Consider the following 14,070-nt stretch of genomic DNA (forward strand, 5'->3'; position numbering starts at 1 on the left):
CCACTGATAAAGACTGCCATGTTTCTCTTCTCCCCTCTGCCTGCCGAGGAACCTGGTTGTTTAATTTTCATGACTTATCTGGGTTACAAGCCAAATTTTCCGAAACAATGAGGAAAGCAGCCTTTGCTTCTTTATCACAGAATCCTAAGCGTGTACGTAACTTGTTATATGTAGGACCTTGGAGGGGCTCACTCAGCATGCAGCCTCCATATAGGAAGTGAGTCTACAAACTGGTCTCAGAGCCAGAACATCTAGCCCAATTTTTGTATTTGTTTTTCCTTGTCACGCCAACCGTCATTGTGAAGTATCTTGCCTGACAAAGAGTTCTGGAAAATTCAAAAGCTCACTTTGGCTGATCCTTTAAAAAGGTACCATTCAACTGTGAACTTTGGTGTTTGTGCCTAAATATTGTTATTATTGTCATTCTGCTTTCAAATATAATGCAGACTGTCTTGCACATACACAGAGAATAAAATGTTTGAACTTACTTCCTAGACTTCAGAGAGTGGCAAATCTTCTATAAAGGTTTCAAAGTTTGAAGTTGTGCTTTATTATCTCAAGCCACACAAATGGAATTTTGTAAGGACTGCAAAAATCTATATGGCTAACGAGAGTTACTTTTTTTTACCAGCAACAGTATACATCTACTGCATAGACAACATCTGTCTCTATAACATTAAAAACAGTTCACTGCCTGCTGCAAAGTCATCCACAGAGCGTAAAATCAATCTAGGCTTGGTTTCCTTGAATGTCACAGTTCTGCAAACAGCAATATTACACACACACCTACTTCATTTGAAGATTGTAGTGTATCAGAAAGACTGTACACTCTGTTTGGTACGTTTTTAAGACGTACTATTTGCCACACATTTCTCCTAATTAACAGAGCAGCTCTATTCCTATTCTGCATCTCTATTGACTTTCGTACTGAACTGACGATGTTCCTAATCTCTTCCTGTGTCTTACTATTTATGATTCCATGACACTTAGAGCTCTAACTTTTGATCCTTAGTTTTAGAATGAAACCCATGCCTTACGGTCTACCAAGACTGCCCAAACCATGATCCTGACAGCAATGTTTTGGTGTCAAAACAACCAGCTATGGCCATGAAATACACGTGGCTGTGGTGTCATCTATATGATGAGCAGCTGTTGAAAAGAAGGCATCCAACAAAAAATGGCATATCATACAATGTTGCTGTAAGCTGCCCAGAGTGTTTGGGGAAACCCAGACAGATGAATGGAGTATGAAAATAATAATCATAATAATAATATGCCTCTGTGACACTGTTCCAGGGTAATTTCCACTGATTACATGAAGTAGCCAATTATAAATGTATTCCCATATATTTAGTACCTTGCTGAAAGTGATTGCTGGACAATTACATATAAAACATACACATATTTCATTTACAGATTACAAAAGTATTTATAAAATCTATAACGTTCTTCTTAAATACAAACTATAATCAAAATACAATAATTTTGTTACAGGGACTATACAAGTACCTGGCTTTCTTTTCTGCAGAAGGGCTGACATGATTATTGATCTAGAGGTGCCAGAAGCACTGAGCCACCACATCCCACTTGTCCCAGATGTAACACTTACTTTGGGACAGGAGAAGGTGAGGCAGCAGCTGGTGATTCAAGCCCTGATAGATCGCCTTTTCCTGTTGGCAACTGTAACCAGGACTACAAGTCTGATAATTTTAGGGGTGGGCGAGGGGGACATCATTTGTGATATGTGAACCACCTGTATCCTGCTGAGAATTCTGGGATTTCTGTTTCCAGTTCCAGATGCACTAATGGAGCCCGAGATTGCACACTACAGCTAGAGGAGATGATGGCAGACACTTGGCAAATGTTCACATAGAATACTTGCAAAACTCTCAGGCCTTTGTAAGGGTTCAGTTGCAATGCTGCCAAAGGCTCAAACCCTTTCGGGGAAAGAAGTGGTATGCATATACTTCAAGTGAGGAAACAGCATGGGAGGAAACTTTGAGAGATCTTATCATGGATCTCCCACATCTCATCTTGTCTGTCTTCAATATGGTAAAAGAGAACATGAGATTATGCCCCACACCCACACACTTAACGAAGAAGACCCGCAGATCACAACGCCCAGTGAACTGCAATAATAATATGTCTTTCTTTAAATATAAAATAGAGAGCAAATACTACCAACACCTGCTTATGCTTTCATCTAGAAAGTGCTAAAGCCTGTAACTTTCAGAACTCAACACAAATTCTCTTTCTAGCCTTAAGTAAGCAAACAACTGCAGCCCTTAAATAACTGCATGAGCACCACAAAGTAATACTTTTACTCATCAGGTTCATAATTATTCTTTGAAAATATTTAAATTGGGACATTTCAAGCTAAATTAAGCTAAGTGATAGGTATTTTGAAAATGTTGGACTTATCATTGATGCCAAGCACAAGGGAAATGCTGAAATAAGAAGCATTATCTCAAAATGTAACCTTCTGCCAAGGTCTTCTATTGTTGTGGAATACAGAGACAGAGATGGGAAAGGCATCACTCCAATTCTAAGTCTCATTCCAGAATACTTGCTATAGATTGTCAGGGGCTTAAGCAGGTCTAGTTCACCTTTAAAATCTTGCTCTTGTGATCAGGTCCTGCTTTCAAGTTTCTCACAGGTAACTGGTTGGCACAGAATGTTGGACTGATCCAGGAAGCTCTTCTTATGTTCTGAAGTATGCAGAAGTTTATCTCTTACATTTGGATGGCCCCGTTTTCTTTCAGCTACCCAAATTACTTATTAGCGGAAAAGACTGTGTTGCTCCTGGGCAATGGAACTCATTTTCCTTAACTGTGGTATCTAGCAGTAATCCCCAACATGTCTATGTTTTATTTACTGATGGCATCAAGATACTGATAGCACACTATTCTGTTCTGTTCCATTAGTTAACATGCGTGGTATCACTATGACTGGGTACGTGGAATATTGCTTGCAGAAATAAGGTTTAATTGCACATACAATGCGACTTTAAAATTGGACTTAAATATTCATATTCTATTGCCTTGGCTCACTTCATGACATGTTATGTAAATATAGACAACAAAACTATCACAATATTTGCCACCACTGTGTTGCTAACTATAAATAGAACCTGTGGACTAGGAAGGGCTCATTAGCACACTACAGTAGTTCAACATCAGCACTGTAAAGCAACGTGATTTTTGAAAGGCCCAATATAAACTCTTTTGAAATGCTGGTAGTCTTCCCTCTGGCTGCTCTTTTCCCACTCTACCTAAGCTGGGCTCCATGGCAAAGTTCTTTTTCTTACTCCCTCTTTTGGTATTGGCAACTTCAAAGTTGCATTTGTTCCAACGGATATATAAAAGGCATATAACCCTGCTGTTGTGCTTTTCCTGAGGCTTTTGTCCACACAAATAAATTCTTTTGGATTCCCTGTGTTCCTTTTATCATGATTCTTGCTTTCTCAGGGTCTTTCTGTGCCCATAGTGTTAGGCCCTTGCCCTTTCAGTTATGACCTTCCTTTCTCAGGAATAGGCTCATTTTTTACCACAGAAGCAAGGAACATCTTTCAGTCAACTCTTTTAGGTTCACATTCAAGTGCCTGACATCCAGAAATTATATTTGCATTTGTGTCCCTTACTGTACTGATCCATATTAATTATCTCATATGAAGACTTTTCACCCATGTCTTTCAGATGAAGATTCTCTAATGGAATCTACTTCCCTTCCAATGCCTGCTAAAAGTCTTTGTGGTTTGGATTCTGTGAACCAGGAGTAGAAGGAAGATAATTGAAGAATTGTCTTCAATTCTCTCTCTCGCTCTCCTGCACTGTGCAATGCTTCTTCAGAGGGTCAGGGGACTCACCTGAATGACATGGGATGGGGGGGTGCAGTAGAAAAGGGAAATGGACAAAAATCAGGTGGTTTCCTTATCCAAGTAAAATGCTACTTGCACAAGGTGCCTCCACTTAAGTTTGGGCCATGACCTTCTCACCAGCAGCCCATATGGCCTATCCCATGCTGTTAAGGCAGTGTTTCCCAAACTTATTTGGGCAACGGCACACCTGTTTACTGAAAAAAATCTCGCGGCACACCACCATTAAAGCCCCGCCCCGTGACGTCAGCGCGCAGCGTCACGCCGGGAGGGACGCACGAAAGTGAAAGTTTTTTCCCTCCCCCTTGCCGGGGAACCTCCAAGCTTTGGGGGTGGGAGGAGGCAGCAGAGCGAGGGATTGAGGGACGGCGGCAACTGAGGCGGCGGCGGCTGTTGTGGTGGTGGCGGCGATAGCGGGCGGAGGAGGGGGCGGCGGCGGGGCTTGAGGAGCCGTCGCCGGGAGTTGCTGCTGCTGTTGTTGCTGCTGCTGCCCGGACATGCCGGCCTCCTCCTCCTCCGCTGTCTCGCGCTCCTCCCTTTTGCACGCGCTGCCCCGCCGCTCGGCACCACCACCGCGGAGCTGCCCCCGGCTCGACGCGGATCCTCGCCTCCGCCGCCGCCTCTCACCGCCCGACTCGCCCGCCTCCCTCCCACGGCACACCAGCCAATGTCTCACGGCACAGTAGTGTGCCGCGGAACACCGGTTGGGAAACACTGTGTTAAGGTACACTCCATCTGGAAAGGCTTTTCAGAGGGCACAGGGAAAAGGGAGCAACAATGTTCCCTTTTGAGAGCTACCTTCTGCTTGCCGTTCTCAGGGTATCTGCCACTGACTCTTGTCGTCACTGTAATATTGTTTTATCTGAGTGAAGTGGGTGTGGTCTGCTCAAACTATTTTCTCTCTAGAATGGAGCTTAAAAGATACTGGTACTATAAGTCTGTAGCAAAATCCAACTGCTTAAGGTGCTGGTAAGTTTGGTCCTTGAAATGCCATGACCGATCCCTCCCCATCCTCAGTGGACTTTCATGTCTCTTTTAAAAATTGCTGTGTGTGTGTCAAGGATTGCTTCTCCCCACATAGACCGATCCAGACCCTGCAATCATCATCTGAGTCCCTTCTTCGTATGACTCTTCCATTAGAGGTCCAGAGTGTGGCAATACAAGAATGGGCCTTTTCTGCAGTGACTCTCCATTTGTAGAATACTCTCCCTAGGGAGGCTCGCCTTTATTACATATCTTTAGGTTCCAAGCAAAAATGCTTTTCTATAACCAGGCCTTTGGCTGATTAGCATTCTATGACCTTTTAAATGTCTTTGTGGGAGGAAGGCTATTGGTTTCTGTTTGTGTTTATTTTATTATGTGTTCTCGTCTTGTATTTTTATGTTGTGAACTGCCCCGTGATCTTTGCATGAAGGGCAGTATACGAAAGTAATAATTAATGGTAATAATTATAATAATAATAATTTGTTTTAAAAGAGTGATGCATGATCACACAAGTGATATTTCCTGGTTTTGATTTCCTTTGAAAGGTGGACAAGTCTACCTGAAGCATGGGGTGGTAGTGAACAGATGCATTCAAATTTTGTTTTCCATAGTAAACACAGGAGGCTGTTTTAAACTTGGATTAACTTCCATAGACAAGCATAAATGGCATTCAAAGTGACAAAATTGTAATAACTTATAAATCACTAAAATAAAATAAGCTACATTATTGTAAAACCAAATAGAATGTTTTTGTTAATGAGCTTCAAAAGAATAGTCACATTTTACATATAAAAGCTACCATGCTGTAAAATGTGCAGTTCAAAAATGAGTTCTCTGCATGTGTGTGTCACAAAATAGTACAGATAGTAAATGTGTCCAAAATATGCTTGTGAAAAATCAATTTATTCTTAATAGCACATGATACTTTAAAATGTGTACCTTCTAAAGAACAGGCATGTTTCTTCTTGGCCTGAAACCCCAGCTTTATTCCTGATGCCAATTACAATGCAGCTGCTCAGTAATACTATGTTGCACTGCACACCCAAGTCTTGCCACACCTGGTGGCCCCACCTACTTCATTAATGATCTGGTGTAGTTGCAGTAAAATCATTTCAACACATCAGCTCACAATGCATTTTACTTTGATAATGAAACCTCAGCATCTTTTCGCTGGTTTTCCCTAGTCATGCATCAAACAAGCAGCAGGAGACCATTATCCTGTGCCTGTGCTGTATTCCACTGATGCAATCCTTTAAATATGGTTTTGTTATTTACTTTCCTATAATCGCAGTACAATAGGCCAAAGACGTGGCTTTCAAACAGCTTCATTTCAATCTGTGCCTTGCTGCTTTGATGCTGCTTCAAGTAGTCTTTCAAAAGACTTCAAAACATACTGCATAAAGGCTGTACCAGTGATAACCATCTCTTTCCCCACCCCCCACCTCCAGTGCTGAGTTAGAGGATTTTATTAGTTGCCATTTTGAAGTACCTTTTCTGCTGTGGCTTTTTGTTCCTCCCACCATTTCAGTTAGCGGATGTAGCATAGTGCCCTTGCTTGAATGTAGTTTTTAAATGAGTACCTGATCACTACCAACTTCTTAGTGGAGGTCATGAGAGGACATTATGAAGACTAAAACACTTTAATAAGCAGGTATGTGCATCAGTTTTCTCTGTCCTCAGTTGGGCATCAGTATAATAGCCTTGCTGAATAGCACTACAACTTGCAAATGGAATACGTTTCATCCTAAAAAGTAGGCATTGTCATTAAAGATATCTCAGCTGAAAGCAGGCAGACAGGTGCATATGATAATAACTAGCTGGAAACATCTGTACTAACTGAACATGAGAGAATATTTTGAAAGAAGCAGCTTTGTGAAAAGCACAGTAGCTTCCAAATTACTTGTGCAAAGGCCTTGCTTTACCCCCTCCCCAAATTTCCACCCTTTCCTTCTCTACAATCACCAATGAGTTTAAACCCTTGTCCACAGTGAGTTGAGAGTAAATCTCATGCTGCAGTCCCAAGAAACCATTGTTTCACTTCCTTGTGTAGACACATTAACAAATACGTTGTACGGTATGTTGAGTTTATAATGTATTAATTTGTGGGTGCTAAATGCCTGGATTCTGTAAACGTTAGAATCACAGCTTGTGAGTTAAAATGGGATGTCAGACCTGTATGTCTTAAACTGATTATTAGACCGTTTCTAAACCCTCTGAAATTACCATGAGTTAAGGGCTAATTAGGTCAAGGTAGTGCTTTGTAACCCAGACTAGTTTCCCTGGAGGTGTTAGCCTGTGGGGTAAGGAGCTGTTTAGCACAACAGTGCATCAAAGGAACTCACTGCAGAGTGCAAAGAGGTGGGGCCCCTTTGACTCCAGAGAAAAAGCCAAGTTTAGGGATTGCAGTTAGGAGTTATGCAACAGTGAGTAAGCATTGGGCTGGAGAGAGAGGCAGAGAAATGGCTGGTGTCTGTTTAAATCCAATGCTGTGCTTATGGAAGAGGCAAGAGACCCTCTTGGAGTATAATGCTGGGGATCCCTCTAATTCAGACTCAGGTTAATATATATGTGTAAATAAACCATATCTTATAAAGACACCACGGTCTCTGTTGTGCCTCATTTTCCAAAAGCAAACACAGACCCTGCGTAAAATGTGTCTGAAAGTCCTGTACTGCTGTGGAGATTGGTGTGGTGTGTAACAAGATGCATGATTTTGTAGCCAGCAAATAGAATGATAAAAACAAGTTCGAGATCCCGCAGAGGTGGTTCATGTATATATCCATAAAGATGCAGAGAAGACTGACGGAACTAGTGTCTTAAAACCAACCTTTGCAGGATTCAATAGATCATCACACCTGCAGATGGCTTAGTAAAAGTTGAAAGATGTTTATGTAGCTGCTAGGACTGCCTCTTATTCTCATAAATGATAAATGTGTGTTCCAAGTTCCTTTTTTTGTTTGTTTGTTTGTTTACTAGCCCCTATTCGAAATTCAACTGCCCCTTTGTATTCACTGCCCACTCACATCAAGGATAAAATTAGGCACGCTGTGTTTAGTATATATTCCATATATTTTTTGATATAAGATTTTTAATGAGTGGAAGAGTCTGAAAGCTACAAGTAGCACTATCTGCCTGGCTCTCTTGTAGATTCTACAGAGTCAGACAACCTGCTTTAGGAAATCCTGCAGTCACAACAATTTTGGAACTATCCTATGGGTCAGAATAGATGAATGCTTTCCTGTTTGATTTTGATAGAACAAACTATTTTTCCTTGTTGCACATCACTTGAATCTTTATAGGCATGCTACCTATGCAGAAATAATACACAGTGCAGACAAATTATCTATTTAGCAAATATTCTCATATAAAAGCCACACTGAAAAACTGTCTCACTCTAGACATTCAATGAGGTGGCAGAATACTGAGGTGGTAGGGTATACAGTTCCACTTCAGATTGCTGGTAATATATATAGATATATAATATTTTAAAATTTATATAATTTTTGAATGCTTCCCCGTCTCCAACAAAAATAAAGCTCGGGGGGTGGGGGAGTTTTTTGCCACTTCCTTACTAATAGTCTACTGTTAAGGGAAGATTCAAAAGTGTGAGCCAACATTGGCAGTTTGAAGCAGTACAATCCATGTTACCAACCCAGAATTCATTCTGCTGCATGTTCAGACTATGCCCAAGAAATGGAACCTTGGATGAGGCTGTGTAAATGGGAGTAGGATTTATTCTTAATGGCTCACAGTAAGTTCTATGAGACAGTGGAAACTAATAGAAATCTTGAGACAAAATTGAAAGGATCTGGCGCTTGCCTCTGGCAGTTTAGCGCATGCTCACTTCACCACTCTATCGGTTGTCACCGGCTGCACCCAGATAAATGAATAGCTTCTATTCCCTCCTATAGCAACAAATAAACAATAGCACGTATATAGATCAAATTCTAATGAACAAGATCCTGTAATTGTTTGAGTCAATGTCTTTCTGTACAGAAAGTTCTTCTTAAATGTAGACAAACATTGAAAAGAACGAATGTCATACTAAAAAAAACCAAGTTGTTGGAAGGTAGCAAATGTTGTTTTCGCAAACAAACACCAGATAAGTGTGGTAAACCTGTGTCTTTCAACTATATCACCTCAAGTGGCAAGTAAGGGTATATTTATGCCCAGGTTGAATACTCAACCATGGCAGGGAAAGTCTATACATAAAATACCAGCAAGATGGCTAGGTTACCTACAGCCCCTTTCCCTGGCATTTAATTTTCTGTACCTTGGAAATTATATTCGCACCAGGTGCCCAAAATCCAGGGACATCCTAGTCTGAAGTGGAACAGTCACTAAATAGGTTTACCACTTTATCTTGTGTTTATGAGTGGTAGGTCATAATTTTAGAGGCTTTTTTTTGCATCAGAATTTTATGAACTTCTGAGCCAAAGTTTCAGTTCACACCGAATCTTAACTGCTGGATTACTAAATGGTCCACAATGGTAGTTTCTAATCAAAGGCCAGACAAGAAATCCTAGCTATCATTTCTGTAAAGACTGACTACATAACAAACTTTTAATAGTTTCTTAAGCAAGTTAGCAACAACAACAAAGAGCAATTACTTACTGGAAAGGAAGTGCTGAGAAGTAGGACCGAAATCTCGGTGGGCCTCATGCAACTGCCTGATACGCTCATCAATGGACACCTGTGTAGAGGGAAAATGACTCAGTGTAATAAAGGAGACAATAAGGTGTCTTGTTAAACTCCCCACCCCAATAATCCTGCTATTAGATGTCAATACAGCTAAACTTACTCCTGCAACAATTTGAAATGGCAGAATTAATGCTTTAGACAGGGAAAGAACATTTTGTTGGAATCGTGTACACAGTTCTATTCACACAAATCCAAATGAAGTAGATGCCACACATGCATGTATAATTATGTGCAAGAGTGAAACCTTAATGTGTTTGGAGTTGTGCCCATGAGGATAAAAGCCAGCTTAAATCCAACAAACTTTCCACCTTCTAGATATGGTTTCTTTTCTTATCAACATTAAAGTGACAAGTCACTTTTCTGTTGTTTGTGATGGAATATATGTATTGTAATGTTTTGAAATGGAAAATTATAAATAAGCAGTATAAGCTGTGGCAATGCCCATTTGGGAAAACCTTTCTTAACTTGGAAATTTGCCAGGTCAGTCTGAAAACCCCAATGTAGGTTTTGTTCTGAAAGCCTCCAATAAAACAGTCTCCAGAAATCAAGTTTTAATATATGGTTTATTTAGTGTGGATCATTTTCAGTGGTGATTGCTACTCATATTTTGGGAAGGGCACCTTTCAGGGTAAGGGGCTGGCTCTGAGGTTTGCTGTCTGAGATATGGGGTCATAAATTGGGACAGGAGCTGCCTGTAGGACCAACCTGTCTCATCTGCCTGGAGTTATGGGGTCTCAGGAAGGGGAGTGGGTGATGCAGCAAGGTCTACCTACTTGCCTTCATGGCATGGCCCAGGAAGCAAGTAAGTTGGATAGTGGTAACTCTGTTTCCTGCAGACAAGAGTTTGGTTGCCCTAGCGGTTGCAGTTTTAGTTCTATGTTGAAGTTAGTTCTGCACCAATAGCTGTTTCCCTATGCAGGTGTTTTATGGATTTAATCTTAAAGCAACACAAGTTCAACCAAGCCTTTGCCTCTTTTTTCAGTTATCAGGTCGCAAATGAACTTTTAATATGTAGTGTATTTATTGTGGATCTTTTTCAGTGGTTATTGCTGCTCATATTTCGAAATATTTTGGTTCCCATGCTAGTACTAGTTTTGCTTATATTGTTATATTTTTCAGAAAAAGTTAGGTAAAGACATGGTTGAGAAAAAGTCAGGTAGTTACAATGGCAAAGCAATCTCTCCCCTTAAATGACAAACAACGTTTGAGTGATCGTCTGTATCTCCCATCACTTCTAAAACGCCTTTCCTTTCCCAATGTATTATTTTCTTTTTGTTTTTTCCATGTTTCCATGTTTCATGGAAATCTGGCTTCTGCTGTCACCATGCAACTGAAATTGTTCTTAATGTTGCTAATGATCTTTTAGCTACATCTCATGACAATTTAACTATTCACTTCTTACTCTTTGATCCTTTTTACAGCTTTTGATACTGTTGACCAATCTATTATTCTTGTCTCTTTGTACTTTCCATGTTTTCATGGGCACATTCTTTCATGGATTTGATACTATCTCTCCACCAGCTGTTGGTGTTAATGGCTCCCTTTCCACTCTTTCTGTTGGGGTTCCTTACAGTTCTGTTCTCAGCCTCTTCTATTCTTATATTTATGCTTCTTCTTTCAAGCATTATTTATTCATTCTACTTGGGTTACCTTGGTTTTTCCTAATGACCTTTACTTTTATACTTCTTTCTCATCTGACCTTGTTAAACTAATATTCCTTCCGATTTAGCTATTTCATTATGAATGTCTTCTTACTATCTCAAACATTTATATTCTGCTGTTATTATTATCTGAAATATTTGTTGCTTCTTATCCCTTTATTGAAGCCACTGTGAAATCTTGTCATTTTCATTTGCTGAATATTTTTAAACTCCATTCAGTGTCCTGCTACATTATGGCCTTTCAATGTTTGGAAGCTGTGTTTGATTATACCACAAATTGAAAAAGAAAAGAAAAAGCTTGTAGGTCTCCACTTACATATTGTAGAATATTCCTCTACATAGCAGTGCTTTTTTTTCTCTCTCTAAAAAAATGTTTAGGGGTACTCTCATTTTGACTCAAGAAAATCACCATTTTATAGTTCAAATCAGGGAAAATAAATACAGTAAATGGACAAAAGTACAAAGATTCACAAAATGTTTAGGCATATGCATATTCCTGTGACCCCCCCTGCCCCCCAGAAAAAAAGCACTGGTGATAAGGAATGTTTTCCAGATGGCTGATTTATTGTATGGGCTTGTATAGTCATAATTTGTTAAAATCTGAAATTCTTCGTTGCTTAAACTTTCTCTCTCTCTCCTACATAATTAATATAGTGTAGATGGGATTTTTAAATTTATATATTTTTAACAAGGGAATCTCAATCACTTCTCAAGACAAAAGGATGAAAAATCCAATAAACTGATTTCTAGAATGTGTGGCTGATCAGGAAGAATTCCATTCTTGGGTATATACAATAAGTGACATTTATTGCTAAAGCCATACATTTCTGCACACATTTATATTTTCTATTCAGCTTTTAGACTTTGGATAAATGCATTACACACACTTATAAATATAAAGAAACAGACAAAATGCCTACCCTCCTACGTAATAAGACACAAACAAAGACTCTCTTTATGCTTCTACAGTAATGCAACACATTCACCCCTCCACAACCTTTATCTATGCCTTTCAGCATTTCCAGCTTTTATAATCCTGGGTGCGGCCTGCTTCCCAAAACTGAGATAATTGAATTAATTTCATGCAGCAATTCCCAATTTTTAAAAAAGATATTATGAGCAGTGAGGATGGTCAAGGAACACATTTGAGTGTTGTATTTTTTCCTGTTAGAATTTTGTTTGTTTGTTTTATTCTAACTTTGTCAGAATACTGGAAACATGAATTTGCTAATAGGCAACTTCTGGATTATAAGCAGGTGTTCCACATAACAGTTCAGATGTATGTGTCAAATCAACTTGGTATGTGGTGGTGGTAAGCTTCTACTGCTGAATAAAGAGGAACATCAAATATGAGTGCAGTGTTTCTCAAATTTTTTGATTCTTGCTCACTTCTAGAATTATAGAATCATAAAACTGTAGAGTTGGAAGGGACCAAAAGACTAATTTAGTTCAACCCCCAGCAATACAGGAATCTTTTTGCCCAATGTGAGGCTCGGACCCATGACCCTGAGATTAAGAGTCTCATGCTCCAGCAACTGAGCTATATGAAAGATGAAAACATCCTACCATCTGAACATCCTATCTTCTGATACCCTCAACCTAGCACCAACCATCTAACAGAAAGTATGTACAGATCATTAGAGTGAGTGGAACAAATCATATCTAACCCCTCTTAAAACCACATACGAGTGAACACCAGATAAAGCAGCACTTTTCATAAATCAAGTGGCTGCGTTGTGTGGACCACAAGTCCACCACAAGTCCAGTGTGGATAATTCAACCCAACCTTGCCTTGGATGGTGATAGTGAAAAAATATCTGCCTTTACCAACTTCAAACTTTGCTCTCCCCTTTCATGTGTTCCACTTTTCCCAAAAGTCCCACTCCACATTCTGAGAAGCATTGCACTGGTGACAATAGCTGTGTACCTGAAAACATTTGCACACCTGCAAGATTAACTTAAATAATAGATATTGTACAGTTTTGCAGTCAGTACTACCAGAGATAGTACTTCAGCCAATACAAATAGAGTACCAGTTAAAGGAACAACTAACCAAGACAACAAAAGACACTCTCAAAACCATTTAGATAGAATTCATACCAAATTCTTTTAACAAGAACTGCCATGATGCATCATGTCAATGATCCATCTAGCCTAGCATCTTCAACAATGCTTCATATGCTGCTAGGCAGTTGACAAAAGTAGAACACAACCTTCATCCTCCTTTTGTTTGTTTGCAGCACTTGGCTGGAAGACATATACTGCCTCTGAATGTGAATGATGTATTTCTGGCTAATGCAGCAAGTAGCAATCCTCTGCAATACTGAATCTTTTTCAAAACTCATTTATGCTAGTGGACATTGGAACATTCTGTAGCAATGAATTCAAAAGATGTCACAGTGCCTGGCAAGCTACTGGAGACATTAGAATTTTAATTCTGAAGTTGGTGCATAACCTACGTGAAATTAAATCCCTTCATCTATGGCAATATACCATGGTGCTCAAATGATTTAATCTGAGTGGCTTTAGAGCTTTTCACTTGGAAGGGATATAGGATTTGCTGCTCATAAGGTAGGATTAAACCATGTGCACAACCTTAGTCTTTAGTTCTTGGTTAGACTATCCCTATTACTATTGCATAATACAGATCTATAGAAAACTCATAAATAAAAAAAATCCTTAGGAAATCTACATTGCCTTTCCCCTCTGCACATTGTCTTTCCCTTTTTCATTTTAAGAAATTGCTTTTTTATTATTTCTGGTAGATTGCTGTCTCTTGATTGCAAACAAATAGCTTTTCTTCTAACCAATATTAATAAACCAAATTACGATTTCACGAACTATAGTGAT

The 14,070-nt window shown here is 39.5% G+C and overlaps 1 protein-coding gene across 25 annotated transcripts in view; it reads right to left on the reverse strand.

Annotated features, from left to right (window-relative positions):
* Window positions 1-14,070, reverse strand: part of DMD (dystrophin) — a 1,010,042-nt gene that overhangs the window by 122,793 nt on the left and 873,179 nt on the right. For all 25 annotated transcript variants that reach the window (XM_083498284.1, XM_083498278.1, XM_083498289.1 and 22 more), the window contains one exon: window positions 9,473-9,551. In XM_083498284.1, the coding sequence (XP_083354410.1) occupies window positions 9,473-9,551 (79 nt within the window). The remainder of the gene's footprint in view (window positions 1-9,472; window positions 9,552-14,070) is intronic.

This window comes from Podarcis liolepis (genome assembly GCF_965112155.1).
Source record: "Podarcis liolepis genome assembly, chromosome: 4".
Classification (NCBI taxonomy): domain Eukaryota; kingdom Metazoa; phylum Chordata; class Lepidosauria; order Squamata; family Lacertidae; genus Podarcis; species Podarcis liolepis.